This window comes from Cavia porcellus, unplaced genomic scaffold, assembly GCF_034190915.1.
Source record: "Cavia porcellus strain 051 isolate PalLab524CR breed Dunkin Hartley unplaced genomic scaffold, mCavPor4.1 scaffold_28, whole genome shotgun sequence".
NCBI lineage: Eukaryota > Metazoa > Chordata > Mammalia > Rodentia > Caviidae > Cavia > Cavia porcellus.
In genome coordinates, this window is record NW_026947511.1 from 52,609,340 (window position 1) to 52,631,705 (window position 22,366).

Sequence of the window (22,366 nt, forward strand, 5' to 3'; positions counted from 1 at the left end):
TGGTCCTTTGAGCTCCAGCTTTCTGGGCTGCTCTATCCTGCATCTACCAATCTGCCCAAACTCCTCCCACAGACCAGTCTACAGGCTCTGAACCACATGCTTCGGTACAGTCAGCCAGGTCCCCACTGATGGTACCAACAGTACTGGTGACATTCACCTTGGGTATTCACAGAGTACACAGGCCACCACTTAACAGGGAAGAGGTTTGTCTGACTAATGGTGTCAGAGGGTCTGCTGCATGCATAGAGGACAAACTCCAAGATAAAAACATGACAAAGGACAGATGGAAAAAAGCAATTCAGCCCAGAATGACCAAAAACGCAGAGGAATGGGAGGAGCCCCGTACAACAATGTGCCCTTCCGGCCAGGCCCATCTCCTAACACGCTGAGCTATTAAAGCGTTCGTGGATTAACCCACTGAGGAGTAACCGCTCCCAGGACGCCCACCTAGACTCACACACGTGACCTGCGGGGCCCTCCTCCTCCTAAGGCGTCCCCCTCCTCCACTGGTCACCTGGGACTCAAGGGCCTCTGGGGACCTCTGACAGCCACACCGTGGTGACCCGGCCCTCGCAGGCCCGCTGTCCCCGCAGAAGGATGAGGCAGGTGAGAGGCAGGACTCTCAGTTTATTGGGATTTCTTTCTCTACAGTCCCGGAGAGGACCCACGGGGGTCGGGCAGCAGCGATGAAAAGGCCCTGAGCCCCGTACAGGGGCACACTTCTCCTGTGCGTCAAGGTCGAAAGTCACCTCGGTCTGGTCTCATGGGGCGGGGACGTTTAAGTTCTGCAAACTCGTTCAGGCTTGCAGCTGTGTGGGGTTGAGGTGCTGGCCTTGGTGCAAGTTCCAAGGGGACCCCTGGGGGGAGGCGAGAGGGGACGGGGCGGGGTGGAGGGACATGGCGTGCAGTGCGGGGAGAAACCATGGAGCCCGGCATCAGCCGGTCACGCCATCTTCCACGGGCTGCAGGTGGCCCTCCCAGGCCAGCCCAGTGCCGGCTCCCTGAACCGCAGCGCCTGTGTACCGCCCCCTGGAGAACGGAGGACGCCAGTCAGCAGAGCTGAGCGACTAGGCAGGTCCCCCACCCCCCACTCCCGCCTCAGTTTACCCCCTGCTGTAGTGAACGGTTCTGTCCTCAAAGCCAGCAGGTGCAAGCGCCCTGCTGAGCCCTTAGAATCGGGACACTCGTATCTAGGGGCTGGTGCTCCTGGACACAGGTGCTAAATTAAGCCCCAACTAAAAAGTCAGTGCTGTTTTTTGGAAACTACAATATTTGTTTAAACTTACAGAGAATCCAGCACAGTGCTGGGTGAAACAAGGGCTTAAGAAACATTTTCGAATGGAAAACCACCACGTTAACAATTAGCACTAATGGAACATTACTGTGTGCCAGGCAGACGCTAAACTCTCTGTGTGCACTAATTTATTTAATCCTCCAGCTGTATTTTTTCTACTTTTTAGATGAAGAAACTGGGATGAAAAGGTTTCTTCCATGTTTCTCCATTAGCACAAGCTACAAGAGACCCCCCATTATCAGGCTTCAGGACGCATGCATTTAATCCCCTTCTCTGAAAGCAAGACCAGGTTGGAAAATACTCGGCCTTGGAAGCCAGAGACCCACAGTGCTGTCCCGAAGTGTCTGAGCTGTTCAGCTGTCAGTGTTCTTTCCAGCTAGGTCTTGTTTTCAGGGAAACGCAGCAAACTCTGATCCCTTCCCAGACCCTTAGCTGTTTACCTGAACCTGGTTCCAGATGATGCTCCAAGTTCTCTGTGGGAGGCAGACTTGAGGGTGATTTCCTGCAGGGCACCGGACTGCAGTGAGGATAGATAGGCAGACAGGAAGCCACATCCCTGCTGTGCAGGGGAGAGGGACCAGGACCAGGAGAGGCCTCCTGGGAGAGCCTGTCCCATGCGGGGAGGGAGGAAGGCAGAGGGCCAGGGCGGGCCCTCACCCCTACCTGAGAATGTCCTCATCATCCACAGAGGACCAGCGTTTTCCTGTGGAGGTCGAGGATCTTCCCAATGAGGTCTGAAGAAACAGTCTGGGGACACCCAGCTGTCTTTGCCTCACACGTGCACACAAGGGAGCGCTGGGCTCAGGCTCCAGGGGCCTGGCTGACAGCAACCAGGTGGGGCGCAGTCAGATTGCGCCTGAAGGACCATTTCTCTACCTTTGCTGGAAATGCACGTTTTCTGCAACAGGCATTTCCCCAGATCTAAGTGGAGCCAGAGGTGACTACTCCCAAGAACTGAGCAAGCCCCCTCTGAAGAAGGCAGCTGTCACCACTCTGAGCCTCCAGACAGCAGAACCTGCTGCTTGAAAAAAGCCTCAGTGCATTTCTACTTTGTGAGCTTTTTAAAGGGGAAGGAAGATGGGGAGTGGAAGGAAAATAGATACAGTAGTGACAAAGCTCCCGACTCTGGCCTTGGCCTTGGGCCTGAGTCACTTGCACAAGCACCGCATCCCCTCCTATCTTGATCTGACTCCAGCGCCCCTTGAAAGCCACACGTGGAGACATTTGTGGCTCAGGGATGTATGCACTCCCCCTGATTCCCCGGGTGGGGGACATGAAGTATAAAACAGGGGTGCCCTGTCACGTGCTTCTCCTCAGTGCAGAACTGCTCCCAGGTGCAGCAGAGAAGAAAGGAAAGGAGCTCGTGTTCCCGGAGCCTCCAGCACTGCGTGTCCTGTCCTGGAGGCACTGGAGGCCAGAAGCAAACGGGAGGACAGGATGGGGCAGGAGGAAAGGGTGAATTTCACAGGGTGGGCTTCCCAGGCTCCACGCCTATCATAAGCTATTGAAAACATTTCCTTGGCTGGGGATTTAGCTCAGCGGCATAAGCGCCTGCCTTGCAAGCAGGCAGTCGTGAGTTCGATCCCTGGTACTGATAAAAACAAACAAAAAAACACATTTCCTCAAATTCCACTTAAAATGGCATTAGATACTGACTTAGTAATAATTTCAAGGATTAAAAATGTCCTGGGCTCTGCCTTATAACTATGACCACTACTTGTAACTTCACTCTAGGAATAAAAATGTGTGTCCCCAGCACCAACCTCAGTTTAAAAGCCAGCAATCAGAACACCGGTCCTTCCTTCAGGTGCCCATGGAGTGTGTCCACCCCTGTGGGCCAGCAGGGCCCGACAGACACTCGCCCTCACGTGACGGAGCTCTGCGCCTCCCTCTCCTGCCTTCCCCCCAGCGCGGCTTCCCCGCGGACCCAGGCGCTCCCGTCAGGCGGAACCGTGGCGCTTGCAGAAGCGCACTGGCCGCCCTTCTCCTCCAGCTCCTGCCCCCGGGCTCCCAGCCGGGCACTCCTCCCTCTGCTGCCGCACCCGCTGCTCAGGTTTCCTCAGCCTGGCCGGCAGGCGGCACCACCACTCTCCCAGCTGCTGCAGAAGCCTGGGGAGGCTGCCCCTTCCACCTGTGGCCCTCTGCGCACCTGGTGGCTGAGGGGCACTCGGAAGAGGAGTTCCTCAGAATCATGCTGTGGGAGAAGCAGAGAGCCCTCGAGATAAACCTCCCCATGGAGGGAGCGCCCTATTTCTCTCTGCTGTCTTAGCTAAAGATTCTGTTACTGTAGCACACCAGGCCCTCAGAGCTAGGCACAAGTCTTCAGAATTCCTCCCACACTGATAGTCGCACTTCAGTGCGAGGTGGAGATGATCACGGTAATTTCACAGAGAACAAGGAAGACCCGAGGAATACATGATTGGCTCCTCTGGGCCCGCGGCACTGGTTTTGACCTTTGAAGACAGGCTTTGATGGAACCAAGGACGCTGAGGAGTCTTTCTGTCCCGGCGCCCACCTCCATGGCCACTGCTGCCTTAGGTCCCCACCCGCAGGCTTCCTCCTAATGACTCTCTGTATGGAACAGGGGGCAGGGAGCCAGCAGAACCACACAGCCCGGGTCCCTGGGGTCAGCCTGGTCCAAGTGTTGGCTCAGACATTCTCTGCCCCCTGACATTTCAGGCTGCCAGGCTGGGGCCAGAAGAGCAGTGGACTAAGGCTCCAGAGACCCCGGCTCTGGCGATGTCAGGGTGAACTCTGGCTTTGCCTCAAGACCTAGCGCTGCTCCTACATCCCTTCCCTGGACCCCCCTTTTTCTGCTCTGTAAACGGCGGCTGAAAAGCATCTTGGGTTAAAAGATGTCGGAATCACTTCTAACTCCAACATCCTGAGGGAGGGTGGTGAGGGGGTTGAGTCCTTCCCAGGCAGAGACCCGGCCTCCCCTTGGGTTAAGAAGTGGCCAGAGGACAGGGAGCTGTGGCAGTGTGGCCCTTGCCAGCAGCACTTGGGGCTTCTGGTCTCCTTAACACTCCAGGTCTCCAGCCTCATCCCTGTCTGCTCTCGGAGCCTCCAGTGGACCCTGAGGCGATCCTGAGGGGAGAAGGGGGCAGAGACGGGGCTCAAGTGGTAACTCATTGAGGTCAGCCGTAACCATGTCCTGGGCATACCGCTGAGTGCTGAGGGGTTTTCAAAGGTGATGAACACCCAATCCGTATCCCTACAGAAAGCACCATCTAGGGCAGGAGCGGGACACCCATGATAATCACGTAACAAAAAATGAAGTGCCAGGCATGGTGGTGCACAACTGTAATCCTGGCACTCGGGAGGTTGAGGCAGGATGATCGCCTGGGCTACACAGTGAGTTCAAGTCCAACCTGTTCAAGTCCATGTATATCGGAGCCTTGGCTCAAAAAGACAATCAAGATTAATCAAGGAAGCAGCTGAGGTATTCATAGGGTGCCTGGACAAGGAGGACGCCTGCCCCAGGACTAAGACAAGGGTCGGAAAGCAGATTCCTGCCTCGCTCACCTGGCCCCCGCTGCCCCAAAGGCTGCTCATTTGGTAGAGCTACACTGCCTCAGTCAGGAAGCCCACATAGTGGGCCTGGTGGGCAGGGCCCTCGAGGCATGGCAGGCAGAGGAATTCATGTCCTTCTCACAGAAGAAGTAGACCTGCTCGCCGTGCTCCTCGAAATAGTTCTCCTCCAGGGGACTTAAGGGCATGGGGACCACGGAGGCCTCCATGGCTCCTCTTCCCAGCATCGTGCAGAGCAGCGCCCTGCCTGATGGCTGGGCCCCCATCCAAGCAGTGGCCGGGAGGCAGTGCCGGCAGAATCGGCATCCGCAGTGGCATCACCGCATCCTCCAGGGGCCCTGTGCAGGCTGGACAGGTGGCCCTGTGCTGGACGGCCTGGAAGGACAGGGCTGCAGACATCACGGTGCCTCCCCATCCCATCGGAGAAGGCTCTGTCCACATGAATCTTCTTTCCCTGAAGTTGAGTCACTTTTAAGTACGTCATGGAGAGAAAGAGAATAAAAGGCTGTGCAGGGGTAGGGAGTGTGGACATGCCCGGCTGTGCCTCCTGTGTGCCCAGCAGCTGTGGCCTCCACCCGCTGCCTCCTCGTGGCTCCAAACTCCAAGTTGCCCTGACTCCCAGCACTGCCCAGGGCTGGCCTGATGGCTCTGTCCTCCTGTCACTTGCTGGTCCCTGGGGCAGGCAACAGAGTATACTGTGAGGTCAGAGGGAAATGGGTTCCTGGAAACCCCGGCCAGAGGGGTCTGGGGAGGACTGGGGAGGAGCCACTTCCTGTCAGGCTGAGCAGGACAGAGCCATAAACTCCCAGGTTTCAGGCCCCAGCATCAAAGTCCAGGTACAGTGGGAGGTGACCATTCCTGGAGCCTGGGGGACTCTGCCCAGAAGCCAGAGATTCCTGTCTAGCACCCATCTTTCCTGGCCTCACCTCCTCTGTCCCTAAGTCTCCACCACCGTGTACCGTCAGCTCCATGGGCTTAGGAGACTCTGGATTTCAATTTTATTTTTTCACTTGGGGTAGCAGAAGACAAGAAATCATAAATCAAGTGATGCATTGATGAACTTTAGGAAATTCGGTTGGTCAAGGTTATAAACAGATTCAAACACCTTGACCTCTTTTCTTATAATTATATCCAGTTCTAACAACAATCCTTTGGGGTGGGTATCAGTACCTTCATTTCACAGAGGTGATGTGGAAAGGTCAAGTGACTTTCTCATAGTCACAGAGCTTACAGCCATTAGGCTGAAAACAACCCAAGTTGGTTTCAAATCCTGTGCTCCTCTCCACACTCCCTCCAACCGGAAACTGGACAGAGCCAGACTCTGTTCTTTGCTGATGATCGGCAGCACCCGGATGCTGCTCTGCTCCACTCCAACGCCTGTTGCTGGATCCCCTTCCCACTCTACCATCCCCAGACCCAGCTCAGAGTTACATCGTACCTGAGGGCTTCAGGCCCAGATCAAGATGTGCCAGTGTGCAAAGTACACCTGGATTTAAAGGACTTGTCGTAAAAAAGGAAATATAAAATAGCTTGTTAATGACCTCATGATTATAGGTTGCAATAATTTTGGAAATACTGAAATAAATGTTATAAAAATTAATTTCTTGTTTCTGTATTCCATATCACTACTAGAAAATCTTAAAGTGTGCATGTGGCTTGAATTGTGTCTTCCAAGATCTGACCACAAATTAGGGTCACACAGCCTGCCTGAGGGCCAGCTTCCTGACCACCAGGAGACCCCCACAACACAAGGGCAGCTGCAGAGCAGCAGAAAAGTGAGCGCACACCGATGGATTCTTGTGTGGGTGTGACATGCGGTCACCCCGAAGCCCTGGCCCTGACCGTTTGTCTTCCCTGACATCGGCAGAGCACAGCCAGTCCCCTTGCAATGTGCCGGGCACCCTGCCGGGGCATCGCTACTGCAGATGCCTGTGCCGCCCCACCCCCACCCCCCAGTCCTTATCTGGATCCCCCAGGGCCCAGCCCAGGCACTGCCAAACTCTGGGCCTGAAGATAAGGCCAATCTCCCTGCAGACAGCAGCTGCCCAGGGGGGCTGTGGCCTGGCAAACCCAGCCTCTCCCCTCCCAGCGGCCGAGACGCCAGTTCTCCCTTCCACGGTGAGGGACTTGATGGACCAGGGGAACGGCGACCCCAGCCAGGGTCCCTGAGTCTGGGGCGGCGCGCAGTCCCCTCCTCGGCTGTTGGGGGAACCCTGGTGCCAAAGATGCACGTGGCCGCCCATCCGCGTGGGCGTGACAATGTCCGCGCCTAGTAGCCGTGAGCACGCGTGGGAGTGGGAGCTGGGGCCGCGTGTCCGCTTGGCTCCTTCAGCCTGCTCCCTGCCCGGCAGACAGAGAGGCCCCCCGGGGGTCCAGCATGGCCTCAGCCGCCTCCGTGAGCAGCCTGGCCGAGGAGGTCAACTGCCCCATCTGCCAGGCCACGCTGCGTGAGCCGGTCACCATCGACTGCGGCCACAACTTCTGCCGCGGCTGCCTGGCGCGCTACTGCGAGGGCCGGGGCGCCGAGGTGCCGGGCTGCCCGCTCTGCAAGGAGCCCTTCCGGCCCGGGGCGCTGCGGCCCAACTGGCAGCTGGCCAGCGTGGTGGACAGCATCGAGCGCCTGTGGCCGGGCGCGGCGCGGGACGAGGCGGAGCAGGAGGAGGAGGCCTGCGCTGAGCACGGCGAGAAGCTCTACTTCTTCTGCGAGGACGACGAGGCGCAGCTGTGCGTGGTGTGCCGCGAGGGGGCGCTGCACGGCGAGCACACGGTGCGCTTCCTGGAGGCAGCAGCGGCGCCCTACCGGGTAGGGGATGAGGGAGAAGCGGGGTGGGGAGGAAGGGGGAGGAGACAGGGAAAGAGAAGGGAGGGGGAGGGGAGGAGAAGGGAGAGGAGGGGAGAGGAGGGGGAAGGGGTAGGGAGGAGGAGGGAAGGGGAGGGGAGGGAGGGGAGGGAGGGGGAGGGAGGAGGAGGGAAGGAGAGAGGAGGGGAGGGGAGGGAGGGGAGGGGAGGGCGGAAGGGGGAGAGGGGTTGCGATGACGCGGGCACCAGGCACGGGGCAGGGCTGGGGACTCGGTGCCACCCACGGCCAGGTTCTTTCTCCCTGCATACAGGTCCCCCAGCTGTAGGCGCAGGCCCGGGGAAACCGGGACCTGCGATTTCCAGGGCATCCCGTGTTTTTTACCCTGGTCCCACAGCTCAGTGACCAGCACTTGTGTCTGGCCCACACAGCAGTCAGGTTGTATCCGAGGGCAGGGTCCCTGAGGAGTGTGCGTGAGAGCTCACGCTTGCACAGGGACAGGAGGGTGATGCGTGTGGAGGGGTCAGGATGTGTATGCACTTGAGTGTGTGCGTGAGCGAGTGTGTTTATGAATCTATGAGTCTACATATACGTGAGTTGAGTAGATAATTGTGCTAGGTAATTTTATCTGCATAGTAAATGAATGTGGCCAGGTTGGGCTGGGTTTGGTTGTTTATGTGTTACGTTTTAGCATGAGTTGGTGCCTGTGTATGTGAATGTCTGAATTAGTTCACTATGTCTGACGGTTAGCAGTCTATACAATACCTGAATGTACACATATGGACACTTACGTGTCTGTCTCTTACAGACTCCCACAAGAGCTAACGATTGATAAACAATTTGTCTATTATTTTGCATTATCCAAATTTCTTTCTCCAGAATCCTACCTATGTAGTGTTTTGTTTGTTTGTTTGACACAGGGTCTTTTTATGTAGTTGAGGATGTCTGGCCTAGAACTGCCAGGCTTACAGGTGTGTGCCAGCTGAATAACTGACTGTAGTAACCAGGGAAGGTTGCTATTTGTATGTGTTACCTTTAGGATGAGTCAGAAAGTCCGAATAATCTCAGGAAAGATTGCAAATGCCATTTACCAGGGGCAGATGAAAACAGGATGTTTAACCTGAAGGGGAAACCAAGTCACAGCCTCTGCTGAGAAAAGGCGAAACCTGGAGCAGAATTCTTAAAGCATAAAGCAATAGGAACAAGACCCAGAGAAGTGAGCTCTCAGAGCAAGGAAGGCTAAGCCTTGTCAGCTGAGGGACAGACTCCTTTCCTGGGAGTCCCACTCGCAGAGGCAGAGGATCGGGTACCCTGACCTCGCCCACGGACAAATCATGTGTTCCTTCTCCCCAGGAGCAAATACGGAAGTGTCTCATGTGTCTAAGAAGAGAAAGAGAGGAGATTCAGGAAATTCAGTCACGAGAAAACAAACGGATACAGGTCCTGCTGGTAGGTGCTCACCCCCTCCCAGCCCGACCCCTCCTCAGGCCAGGGTCCTGGGAACTGAGGCAGCAGAGCCTAGAGGCTTTGAAGTCATCCCGAGTTTGAATCCTGGCTGTGGCTCCAAGTGTATGAGTTCAGGCATCCCTGGAACTTCAGTTTACTTAATTGTAGAGGTTGGAAATCATCACTACCACATTGCATGGCTGCAAAGAGCAGATGAGATTGTGCCTGGAACCCGGCAGGAGTGTACTTCCTGCCAGGCGGGAGCTCAGGTGCTCCCCCACCTCCTCTAGCCTGAACCTTCTAGAAGCCCCAGCAGATGGTGCTGAGGCACTGCTGGCTGCCCAGCTCCCACGAGGGGATGGAGGTGGGAAGGTGGAACTTGGTTATGCTACATGCTTAGTCTACCAGTGGAACAGGCGATGGGCATAGTGGTGATGATTTTACCCCCAGACCTGGGAGGACATGGATCTGGGCTATAGGGAGAGGAGAGTGGAGGAAAGGAAAAAAAAAGGAGGAGAAAGGAGGGGGAGGGGAGGGGAAGAGGGAGATTTGGGGGAAGACAGCATCCTCTGGGCTCTTGTCCTGCCTCCTCAGGCTCAGGTGGCCACCAAGAGACAGCAGGTGATGTCTGAGTTTGCGCATCTGAGCCAGTTTCTGCAAGAACAGCAGAGCATCCTTCTAGTGCAACTGGAACAGCTGGACGGGGACATCCTGAAGCAACAGGAGGAGTTTGATCACCTGGTTGCCGGGGAGATCAGCCGGTTCAGCGCCCTGATTGAAGAGCTGGAGGAGAAGAATGAGAGGCCAGCGAGGGAGCTCCTGACGGTGAGCTGAGCCTGCTCACCGCAAAGCCTTGACCTCTTTGTCTTGTCTGAGCCTCTCCTCCTCACGTACACACGCATCCCAGGTGGCAGGCTGGTCTGAATTCTACTCTGCTCTTCTCCAAGAGTTCCCTGGTCACTGTGTTTCTGCTCTTGGTTTCTCCATCCTACCATCCACCGAGCGACAAAGACCTCACAGGCCCCTGTGGGATCTGACAGTGACACATAAACAAAGGTCAAGCACTGTTTTCAGTGCGAACCACTCCTACCCTGCATGTCCCCGTCCACCAGCCAGGAAGCTCTTCCTGGTCTGATCCACCTCCTCAAACTGCAGGAGAGAGATGGGGTCCCCAGGAGTCAGCAGAAAGGCAGCATAACCTGGGGCATCAACAGCAGACTGCTTAGAGCTCTCGGTGACAGCAGATGGCTGGCTGCAGCACGTGTGCCATCCGATTGGCACCACTGATTTAGGAGGCACACCCAGGGCTGAGAAGCAGGGTCCCTGGTGTGGCAGTTACTTGCCTTGGTGTCAGAGCAGCAGGGACAGGCCCGGGCCACTCTGCGTTCGGACCCTACTCTAAAGAATTTGCTTCTGGTCCTCTGAGTCTGGTCAACCCTGACACTCTGGTCTGGTGTCCCTTCTCCATCCAGACCTAGGAATAAGGCGGGTGAGGTTTGTTGTTGCTGTTTGTTTTGTATTTTTGTGTGCTGTGTAGTTCACAGTGAACTACATTCTCAGCCCTTTTTAAAAATATTTAAGACATGGTCTCACTAAGTTGCCGAGTCTAAGCTTGGATTTGCAATCCTCCTGCCTCAGCCTCCCAGAGTGCTGGGGTTACAGGTGTGTGCCACCACACCAACCTGGTATTTTGTATTTCACAGTCATAAAAAAGTAGAAGAGGAAACCAGGCACTAAATGCCTTTTCTTTTCTCTCCCTTAGGATATCAGAAGCACTCTTCTAAGGTAAGTGGTGCAGTTTCTCTTTGCCACATAAATACACATCTGTGCACCACAGGGCTAGCTAGTGCCACACAAATGCACGGCATTCTCATCTCAAGGGCACGTGTTCACATGCAAATGTGCACCTGCTGAGTGCATTCTCACACCAGCTGCACAAGTGGCCCCCGTGCATGGTCACAGCGTCCAGCCTAGAGGAAGTGCAGACACACTTGCCCCGAGGGTTGGCACCACCAGGCCTCATTAGTGAAGGCCGGGCTGGGTCTGGAGGGGAAGCCAAGGAGCCAGCCCCACCCTGCTGTTCCTGTGTCCACAGGTGTGAAACCAGAAAGTGCCGGAAACCAGAAGCCGTGTCCCCGGAGCTGGGCCAGCGGATCCGGGACTTCCCCCGGCGGGCCCTGCCGCTGCAGAGAGAGGTGAAAAGCTTTCTGGGTAAGGGCAGGGCCACCCTGCACCACTCCCCACCAGCATGGGTTTGGGTCAGGTTCCTCCCTCTCGGTCACTTGGTTTTTTTATTTGCAGATTTTTGTAGCATCCTCCTCTCAGGATACTGTGACAATAGAGAGATGGTAAAGGTGAAGACTTGTGGGAAAAGCCGGTTTACCTGAAGAATAATTAAACAAATCTGATCAGTTTACATAAGCGATGTATAGGATAATGATCCACAGCATTTATCGTTCTGAATAATTGAACACTTTACAGCAGCATCTGTAATATGTGATAAGTTTGGGCAAGGAGCGTTGCTCCTTAGTAGCCAGTGACAGTGTTTGGGCCCCTCACTGCTGAGTCCCCCTCTTTCCCTTTGCTTTCCTTCTGGTGGGCGCTTGGGACTCCGGCTTGATCCGGCCTGCGGACCAATCTATGGGTCTCAACCTGGAGAGGGGATCGGGGATGGGGGCAGGACAAGAGAAAAGAGAGATGGAGACAGGATGAGATTCCAATCGAGTCTCGTTTATTTTTAAAATGGCTACAACTTATATAGGGTGGGGGCGGGCCATAGGCAGGAAGAAGGCTTAATCTGATAGGTCATCGTCACATTCGGTTATATGATGTAAGCAGGAGAGGATTATGGGTAATGTAGGCAGGCTGAAACAGGAAGTTTGCTTGTCATGTGCATTGCAGGCAAGGTGAGGATCATGGGAAATGTAGGCTGACACACAAAATGCCCTCAGGCAGGAGGGGCAGGGAAGCAGCAGCTATTCAAAACCGCTCCCTACACCGGCTGCCCCTATGGATTGTGCCCCTCTCGTTTCCTGGCACCGGGAGCGGTGATGAGAAAGCAGGGTTTGAGATGAGCATCAGGAAGCCCCATGATGTTACAGATCACATCACCAAATTCTAGATGCCCTCCCCTAGAAATGTCCTCGTAGTCTTCCCGTAGTCCATGTCACGTGTGCCTGTGGCATGACAGTGAAGGACGCTTTACTCCAGTCAGAGAGGACCTCGGACTTCCCTGACAGGACCTCCGGGGGGACAGAGAACAGTGCTTGCCATTGTCCTGCAATGAGCAGTGTTTGGTGAGCCCTGAGGATGCTGAGCTGGCTCCATGAGCAGCGGGACCCCGCCCACGCACAGCAGGCCACAGGGCTCTGGGGTTCCCTCCCAGCAGCACCACTGTCACTGTAGCCGGGACCCAGAGCATGGGGCCTGGAGGAGATGTGTGTTAGCACAGGCCAGTGGACCCGGTGCAAGCTCAGGGTTAGCGTCACAAAGCCTGGCTGGGCACAGTGATGCACACTGTGATCCCTGCACTCGGAGGCAGAGGCAGGAGAATCTCTGCGAGGTCAAGGCCAGCCTCAACTACACAGTGCTCTGATTTTTTTTTTTTTTTTTTTTTTTTTTGTATCAGGGATTGAGCTCAAAACCTCACACTTGCCAGGCAAATGCTTTTGTCACTGAGCTATATCCCTGGCCCTGGATTTTTTATATTAAAAAAAAAACTAATCACAAAGTTTGAAATTCCAGCTTCCTTCTTCTCCTTGTCCCTCCCCACTTCTGGGCTTCATTCTCCTCATCACTGGGCGCTCTCGGATTTGGGGACTAATGAAATCCTGCTTTTTCTTTTTTGCAGAAAAACTCTGTTTTGAATTGGACTATGAGCCAGGTAAGCAGCTCACATCGGGTGGCAGACAGTGAGGAGTCCCACAAGTAAGAGGGTTTGCCCAGCATTGCACCAAGCACTGAATAATCGTGTGTGTGTGTGTGTGTGTGTGTGTGTGTGTGTGTGTGTGTGTGTGGAGTCCTCTGTATCCATGGGATCTGTATCCATGGATTCAACCTCAGGATAGAAAATTCTCAGAAGAGAAAGTGTCTGTCCTCAGCATGGCAGACTTTCTTGCCACCATTTGCTAAACAATCCAGTGTACATACTTCCATGGCATCTATATTGTATTAGGTATAATAACTAATCTAGGAATAATTTAAAGTACACAAGAGAGTATATCATTTACAGAATACAACATTCCAGGTGAGACACATAAGCGTCTGCAGATTTTGGTATCTGCAGCAGTTCTAGCCCCATAATTCCTGAGGGATGATGATGATGATGGTGTGTGTGTCTGTGTGTGTGAGAGAGAGAGAGAGACAGAGAGAGAGAGAGAAGTTCTTTGTAACACTTGAAAGGGACCCGAGCAGGAAGGACCTGATGCTCAGCCATCCTTTCTGGAGAAGCTCACGTGTCCTGCACATAGATGTAGAAAGACTAATTACACAGCATCTGCCTGGCAAGTGCTAGGTCCTGAGTTTGATTTCTGGTACCAAAAAAAAAAGAAAGAAAAGAAAAGAAAACAAGGAAGATTAATTAGAGCGGGTAAGGTTGGTAGAAAGGTTTCCATCTTGGAAGATTTTCCAGGCCAGGGTGACTTTGTTCTCAGAACTGTCAGGACCCCTGGCCCGCTCAGATGCCATGAGAAAGAGGGCAGCCCATGGGTGGACAGGAATACACAGGACAGACCCTCAGGGCTGTGGAATCCACATCGGCCCAAGGCCCCATGGGTCCTGGATGGCTGGAAGCAGCCCTTTCCTAGTGGACAGGTCTGAATCAGCGAAGTGTTCTGAGCGTATAGATACTAAAGTGGCCACTGCAGTGTTCTGCACAAGTTCTGGTGTTGAAGGAAGCTCTTGAAATTCCGAGGATTAGAATTCCTGAGGCCTTGTGGTTAGCCTGAGGACAGCCATGCAGCCCTAGAAGAAAGGGTCCTGGTCCATTGGGGGACAGGGGCAGGGGAGGAAAGTCTGGCTCGGAGGAGGGAGCAGAGGCTGTGTGTCCGCACAGGAAAAGGCCCAAACGAGGGCTGCACTTGTGAGCAGAATGCTTTGCAGAGGACTGCGGGCCTTGGCATGCACACAAGAGCCCTGGGCGCCGAGCAGTGTTGGATTCTGAGGCTCTATTTCTAACAAGTTCCCCGTGGAGCCCAGCTATGTTCCAGGGCCAGCCTATGGGCCTGGGCCGTCCTCGAAGGTCATAGCACCTCTGCTGACAGCTCTCTCTTGGCTTTCCACAGCTCATGTCTCCCTGGACCCCCAGACCTCCCACCCCAAGCTCCTCCTGTCTGAGGACCACCGGCGGGTTCGATTCTGCTACAAATGGCAGAATTCGCTGGACAGCCCCCAGCGTTTTGACCGGGCCACCTGTGTGCTGGCCCTGCGTGGCTTCACAGGGGGCAGACACACGTGGGTGGTGAGTGTGGACTTGGCCCACGGGGGCAGCTGCACCGTGGGGGTGGCCAACAGGGAGGTGCAGCGCAAGGGGGAGCTGCGCCTGCGACCGGAGGAGGGGGTGTGGGCCGTGCGGCTGGCCTGGGGCTTTGTGTCCGCACTGGGCTCCTTCCCCACCCGGCTGGCCTTGGAGCACCAGCCCAGGCTGCTGCGGGTGTCCCTGGACTACGAGGTGGGCTGGGTGACCTTCTGCAATGCCGTCACCCAGGAGCACATCTACACCTTCACCGCCTCCTTCACCCAGGAGGTCTTTCCCTTCTTCGGGGTCTGGGGCCGCGGGTCGGGCTTCTCCCTGAGCTACTGAGAGGGTGCAGCTGGGACTTGAATTGGGTGCTGTGTGGACTTGACCCCTCGCCACTCACTTGGAAGACTTGGGGTAAAAACAGCTGCTTCAGACACTGTGGGAGCCTTGGCTGGCAAGGGACAAGATGGCGTGGCCTTCAATCTGCAGGTCAGATGCCCAGTGGAGGCCGGGCATCTGGGCAGCCAGCTGTTGCCCGCTCCTTTCTCCCCCATCCCCACCACAGGGCCCTGGGCTCTGGGTGAAGTCCCGTCACCAACCAGCGGTGTGCCTCGTGAGCAAGAAACCTGCCTCGCTTCATCTGTTCTTTGAAGAAGTAGAGCTCACTTGTTCGCATCCTCAGGAACCATTTATTGTGTGTTGATCATGAACCAGGCTGTGTGGTAGCCACGGTGATTTGAGATAATGCACAGAGGGCATCTGGGCTGCACGCAGTGTACAGCCTAGGAACTTGTGGAGGCTCTCGGAGGGAGTCCATCCACGAGGCTTTTGGGGAGGGGCTGGTGAGGAGAGGAGAAGAAGCCCCTTAGGAGGCAGGCACCGCAGAGAGCAGAGGAGACACTGTGTGACCCAGGGGGCACGGGGTCCCCTCTACCCAACACAACGAACTTCCCTCTTACAGTGTCACCTCTAGCCCAGAGGAGATGCAGGGTTTGGGGACCGTGTAAGGGGAGGTGTGGCCCTGAGTCTTGCTCAGCCTGGGGAACCCCTCTTCCTGAGCAGCCTAGCGCTAAGTGGGAATGGAAAAGTGCTGTCTGCTGCATGCACTGGGTTGGGGTGGATGGCCTGTGCTCTTCAGTCTAGCATTGGGACTGCTCTAGGACCAGACAAAAAGTGACATGTGGTGGGGCGAAGGGGAGACTCGGGATGGGAGATGAGCAGACTGGAGTGGAGCGCTCTGCGGAAGACAGGACCCAGGCAGTACCAGGGGAGGCCGTGGTCCTGCTGGGCCTGAGTAACTGGGTAGCCAACATGTTGCTGCCTAGAATTTGGAAAATGATACCCATGCTGGAGAGTGGACTTTTCAATCCTATGCATAATAAAAGCATTTATAACTACACTGAGTGATTTATTTTTTACTTCTTCTGTTACGTTTTATTCTGCTTAAACATACCCTTCACTGACTTTCTTTAAAATCTCTGTTTTCACTGCTCAGACATAAACCGCACTGTGCTCTCCTCACCTGACTGGGTCCATAGGAGGAGGGGAGCCACCCAGAGGCACAGGGTAGCGGGATTAGCTCAGACTTCCTGAGAAGCCTACTATTCGTGCTCAGTTCCACAGCTGAAAAAGACCTGGGGGTCCCAGGCCAGGACCGGAGGGCAGCAAATGGCTTTCCCTGGGAGTGTCAGTGTTGCCTATGGATGCTGATATTCCAACATAATGCCGGCATGAGTGCCTGCGGACTGCAAAGTCATCTCCCCAGCTCATGGCCCTGGGACTCCGTTATGGACTGAATTGTGACTCCCTGACTATTTTCATGGGTTTAAGAGGGTCTTTTAATCAAGGAACGTGACACTGGGTCCAGCAGACCCATCCCTCCCTTTTCTATTTAAATTTATAATTTAGCATAGTAGTAGCAGCTGGGCATCTCTGTACCTTTCCTTGAGGGATGCAGGAAGCAGTCGTGTGTTTACCCACTTGGTGTGGCAAACGGCAAGCTGTGTGCCCATGTGCAAAACTGGCAAAATGGGATTTTTACCCACCTTATGCTCCATCTAACTGGTCTTGGCTGTGTTTACCTGAGCATCACAGAGGTCCAATAGACTCACAGCACTACAGGATTTGCTTTTTTTGTTTTTGGTACAGGGGATGGAACTCACAACCATGCGCTTGCAAGGCAGGCACTTATGCCACTGAGCTAAATCCCCAGCCCCCAGGATTTGTTTAAAAATTTTTTCTTTTGATTTTTCTGGTAGAAGTAGCCCAATGCAGTACAATGGCACAGAAAAACCATTTTTTCAAGTCTTGGAGGAGGTCAAAAGAAAAATCACTACTACTGCATGGATGATGAAGACGATCCACTATGGAAAAATACATGCTTGGTAACAGAAGAATGGTGGGGGGGTGTGAGATGATGATTGTCTTAGTTACTTTTTACTCATTGTTGAGACGAAATACTTGATGTACAAAGTTAGGGAAGGAAAGGTTTATTTCTTACAGTTCTTAGAGATTTCAGTCCATGTTCAGTTGGCTCCAAGGCATTGTGGCATGGCTGGGCTGCAGTTTATGGCTGCTGCAAACAGCAAAAGCGACCTTCTTCCCGACCCTTACATGGTGTGACCGATCCACCCCAGGTGGGTGGATCACTCACATCGCCAGCCCTAGCACTGACAACAAACCAATCACAAACGCTAGATTCAGCTGCATCCATATTGCATGGGTGGGGGAGGAATATATAATCTATACCGATGATGATGATGATGATGATGATGATGATGATGATGTGATGACTTTGATGTTGGCCATGGAAGCCAAATTTCCTGTGGCAGTGAAATGGAGCAAGAATCCACTGATACAGACACAGGGAGTGCAGACCTCCTAGATTCAGACGACAAGGATTCAGGACAAAATGGGAAGGCTACTGAGATGTCACATATGTCCTACAAAAAGGCCAGTAAAGCAAAGTACATGTGCTTTCAGTGATACCTGTGTATGGAACGGGCTGTCGTCATGTGTGCACACTGCCATAGGTGTGATCATTGAAGTAAAGATTTTTTTTTACCAGGGATCAAACTCATGACCTCATACTTGCCAGGCAGGCACTTATACTGCTAAACTAAATCCCCAGCCTGTAAAGAATTTATTTGTTTATTTATTTATTTATTTATTTAGGCTTTTTGAGATCTCACTTTTTGAGTCTCACTCTGTAGCCCAGGCTGGCTTTGAATTCATGACAATCCTCCTGCCTCAGCCTCTTAAGTGCTGGGATTACAGGTGTGTGTGCTTTTTTAGATTTTGTCCATTAACAACAGTCCATGTTGAAAACTTTGATGCTTTCTATTTTTTTTTTTTTTTTTTTTTTTTTTGGTACTGGGGATCGAACTCATAACCTCATGCTTGCCAGGCAGATACTTATGCCACTCAGCTAAATCCCCAGCCAATGCTTTCTTTTTATAAGCATTACATATTAAAACATAAAAAACCTTTTTTAAAAAATTCAAAACTTCATGTGATTTTTTTCCTGTTAGGTACTCATTTTACCTCATTAATAAGCTCATAAAACGAATAACCAATAGAAATATTCTAAGTATAAACGTGGGTCTGCGCTTTTATGACAGAATTACTGTTAGACTCCTACTACAGGCAGGTGAAGCCCTAGCCTGTCCGCAAGCTCCTGGGCTGCGGAGCAGGTCACGCAGCTCCAGCCACTTCTCGGTGGCTCTGGGAGTGAAGACCATCAAGGCCGGGCAGTTGTGGTGCCAGGACCTGGGTGAAAAAACAGTTTGTGTTTCTTACCCCAGGAAACAACAGGAAACGGTGGGAAATGCACTTGCCTGTCAGCCCCAAACGCTGCTGCACTGGGGCCAGCTAGAGAGTGAGACTTCCACCGGCTCAGCGGGGCAGGGCGGGGCGGGGCGGGGCGGGGCCGGTGGATGGGGGGCCTGGCTGTCCAGGGCCACACCTGTCACTCCCCACCCCACCCTTTTGCCCTCGCCCCCTACAGTTTTTCTGCCTTTGTTGTTGTTGTTTTTTTTGTTTTTTGCTTTGTTTTTGGTGGTTGTTTATGGCCTTTGCCCTCCCAGGATGTAATTGAAGGAAACTTGTTCAGCCTTAACTAACCCAGAACCTTAGTTTGGGTGTGAGTCTTTTACAGCTGCTACAGACCCAGCTAATTCAGAGGATAAGGGCTTATTAGAGTGGTTAATGAAACACGGATCCACTGAAAATACTCAATTTCTTACAGGATGGGGTAAAAAAGGAACTGGGGTGCGTTCTGCCCCTGAACCAACTCCACACAGCAGCACTACGCGCTACACACGTGGACTATCGCCCTAAAATAAAAAATAAAACCGCACGGCCTACCCGGGCCTGCTCCAGGGTAATTTTACTTGAAGTTGTCTTATTTTGGAGAAAGTGCGTGGCTGCAACCTCACTGTGACTCCAGGATAGGGGACCCTGAGGCCGGCAGGAAGTGTGTCCAGAGGCCTGGTGCTTCTGGGAGCCCTCCCCGACTCCACAGCAATGACAGTCTCAGGTCCACACCCCACTTCGCCACGACTTCCACCGTAGCAGCTGTTTCTGTAAGAAGGGAGCCCTGTTGATCCCGTTGGCTGGGTCTGAAAAGATTAATGGAAGCACAGACACAAGAACCTGGAAGCACAGCTCTTTTAGCCTTCGGGCCTCCCAGCCTCCTGGCCAGGTGGGGGGCACAGCAGAGAGAGCAGGGCTCCACCGGTTCCCCCAGGAAGAACTTGGGACTAAAACACCAATAACAAATACACACAAACTCATTCTGGCCAAACACTGATGTTTTTTATCATTATTTTCTCCAGCACTAGGGATTGAACTCAGGCCCTTTGAACTGAGCCACATCCTCAGCCCTTTTTACGTATTTATTGTTATTCTGAGACACCATCTTAATAAATCTCTAAATTGCCCGGGCTGGAACTGCACTTGGGATCCTCCTGCCTCAGCCTCTCTGAGTTGTGGCATTGTAGGCACGCATCGCCATGGCTGCTACCACAAGTGTCTCACTTTTCTGCTCCTTCATCAGCCCTGCGGGGGAGGCACAGCCACTAGTACTCCATTTTACACCCAGAAGCGGCAAGGCGTGTGGTCAAGCATGGTCCCCAGCCAGCAGCAGTGAGCAGCAGCAGCCCAAGTGCTGGGACTCCTGTTCGGCCCGAGCCCACGCTCCTGGCTGCCACACTGCTGTGCAACACAAGCCAGGCACTGGCAAGATGTGGCCAGGTCCTCCGTGGCCACAGCAACGCAGCCATGGACTGCAGCATGGCTGCTCCTCCCTGCCAGTGGGTGGCCCGTCTGCACCCAGCTCTGGTTTTGGTCTCTCATCCTTGTCTCTCTTGGACACGTTCCTTCCCGACAGCTGCCTCACAGTCCAGCTGGCCATGGTCTGTGACCAGTTGCCCTCCCCGGCCCAGGCATCAGTGGCCATTCAGACAACTGTGAGGACTGGACACCAGCCTGCACCATCACCGGCTTCTCTGCAGCACAGAGATCCACAGCCTCCTCCTGTTGCCATGGAGACAGGTTCTCTGGGACCCCAACCCCACTGAGGCAGCAGGGTCATCCCCTTCAGGGGCTCCTTTCCCAGCTGCAGTGTCCTTCCCAGCCAGGTTTCTTCTCTGAGATCGGCGGCTCTCTGCCAAGGAGCCATCGTTGTTTCCCTGAATATTCACACCAGGCTCTTCTCCCTTCCTTCCTGCCCACTGCCAGCGGCTGCCCGGCTGCCTGGCACGAAGGGTCCCACAGGTTTCCTGGGACGGCACCATTGCTCTGACAGCCCCCTCCTCGGTGCCCTCGGTGAGTCTGTTCAACTTCTCCCTGCGCCGGACATGGAGGGTTAGGGGCACAGCCTCCCCACTGCGTGCTGAGACTTTTCCCTTCCTCTGCGCTTTCTTTCAAGTAGCTGCTCCGACCTGGGATTTTCTCACCTTTCTTTCCCGCCTGTCGGAGCCCATGTCCTCCACGAAACCTCCTCTGATTTTCCCAGTGTTGCTTGGATCTGTCCTTGAATTCCTGAAACATTTAGCTTAATTTAGTCCTGTAGCTGCAGGTCTGGGAGTGGAATGTTTAAAGAGGCGAGGTGAATGTATTTATAGAATCCTTACGATGTGCCAGGCACTGCAGCAGGCGCTGTGGATGTGTAACCCGTACATGTCATCCTTACAGCAGTCCCGAGCCACGGTACCATCGTCCTCTTCTACAAGGAGGTGGAGCTGATGTTCAGAGAGGCGTGGGAACTTGTCCAGTGTCACAGAGGTTTTTGGGGGTCAGGACTGAACCCCAAACTCAAGGCTGACCCTGAATTTCCATTTTATAGCCCAGCACAGCAATTCCTTGTGATCACATTATTTTCTTTATTTCCTCTGTGCCTAGCACAGAACTGACTCTTGGAGGAGCTTGATAAATCCTGGCTAGGAGACAGTTAATGGCTCCCTGGAAACACGGAGGACCACACAGGGCCTGGTGCTTTGATTCTTTTCCCCTGCATCCCTTTAAAGTTATGCTGAACATCGCTGTGAACCACGTTCTGTCACACACCACGGGAACACAGAGCGCTGTGCCCCACCTGAGGAAGCCAGATGTGCGCAGATAACTGGGACACAACTATGTCACCCTCCCTCTCCCACGGGGCCGTAGCTGATGGCCAGTGGACCAGGCTGTCACCTAGGGGCTCCATTACTTCCTGTGCCATGGAGGTTGTCCCCAGACTCCATCTCCTCACAGCTCTGACAACAAGAGTCCCTGACGTCAGGGCCAGAGGGTGGAGCCCCTCTCAGGGTGCTGTCTGGCACGCCACCCAGCAAGGAGGGGCTCAGGTTGAGTCTGTGGGGAAGCAGGAGCCCTATGTAGCAGTGGGTGTGGGCACAGGCAGGGTCAGACCCGCCCGTGGCCAGGCAGGAGCAGCAGCAGGAACTCCAGGAGGTGAAACCGTGGAAGGCCGCCCTGAGTCCATCTCCACAGCCTGCAGAGCGTATTTCCTGGGTAAAAATGAGGAAAAGTGGTGAAGTTTTGAGAGTCTGAGCTCTACAGAAACAACTGAAGTGACAGAACCATTTCTGCTTGTCCCCCGGTGCCTTCTCCTCACACGCCAATCTTCTCTACATACTGTGCGTAGGTAACTGATGCGTAAAATAGTATGTATTTGGGGCACCGTGTGATGGATGAATGCCTGTATAATTTAATTACATGTATAATGGAATATCCAAATTAGGATAAGCACATCTATCTCCTCAAAACTGTACAGTTTCTTTGTGGTGAAAACATTCAAAATCTTCCAGCTTTTTAAAAACATACACGCATTATTCTTGTCTATGGTCACCAGCTGGGAAAGCACAGAAAACTTGTCAGTCCTAGCCAGCCGTCACTCAGCACCGCAGCCCAGTCTTTCCACACCAGTTCTGGCGTTTCCTGTTATCCAGTGCCAGACACGGCCAGTCTGCAGAGAGCTGCCTTGGCTGTGCCCCCTCTCTGCGTGTACCACATCTTGTCCTGGATAAAGAGCAAAAGCCCTTAGTTAACTGCAAGCCAAGGGTCCGAGTCTTAGCCCTAAATCGTAGCTTGGGTGGTCCCTGAAGCTATGAATATCATGAATGATTTGAATTTCCTTTAAAAAAAAAATGTTTCCCAGCTGGGGATTTAGCGCAGCAGCACCAGCACCTGCTTGGCAAGTGTCAGGTCTTGATTTCAATCCCCAGTAAGAGAGAGAGAAAGCGAGAGAGACAGAGAGACAGAGAGAGACAGAGAGAGAAGAAGAAGAAGAAGAAGAAGAAGAAGAAGAAGAAGAAGAAGAAGAAGAAGAAGAAGAAGAAGA

At 53.7% G+C, this 22,366-nt stretch overlaps 1 protein-coding gene, 1 long non-coding RNA gene and 1 pseudogene across 2 annotated transcripts; 1 reads left to right on the plus strand and 2 right to left on the minus strand.

Annotated features, from left to right (window-relative positions):
- Nucleotides 1–611: 611 nt before the first annotated feature.
- LOC134473816 (uncharacterized) lies at nucleotides 612–1,949 on the minus strand. The gene is made up of 2 exons (XR_010044275.1): nucleotides 1,735–1,949; nucleotides 612–1,029 (listed from the first exon to the last, which is right to left on the minus strand). It is a non-coding gene; the product is annotated as an uncharacterized LOC134473816 (long non-coding RNA).
- A 21-nt stretch (nucleotides 1,950–1,970) lies between these two features.
- On the minus strand, nucleotides 1,971–5,090 carry LOC106026878 (E3 ubiquitin-protein ligase TRIM15-like; annotated as a pseudogene).
- Nucleotides 5,091–6,855: 1,765 nt separating this feature from the next.
- LOC111753274 (tripartite motif-containing protein 10) lies at nucleotides 6,856–15,925 on the plus strand. Its single transcript, XM_063239441.1, has 7 exons — nucleotides 6,856–7,628; nucleotides 8,976–9,071; nucleotides 9,663–9,893; nucleotides 10,831–10,853; nucleotides 11,164–11,279; nucleotides 12,919–12,951; nucleotides 14,351–15,925. Exons 1-7 carry the CDS (start codon nucleotides 7,203–7,205, stop codon nucleotides 14,866–14,868), a joined length of 1,443 nt encoding a protein of 480 aa, XP_063095511.1. The 5' UTR covers nucleotides 6,856–7,202; the 3' UTR covers nucleotides 14,869–15,925.
- The last annotated feature ends 6,441 nt before the right edge of the window (nucleotides 15,926–22,366 follow it).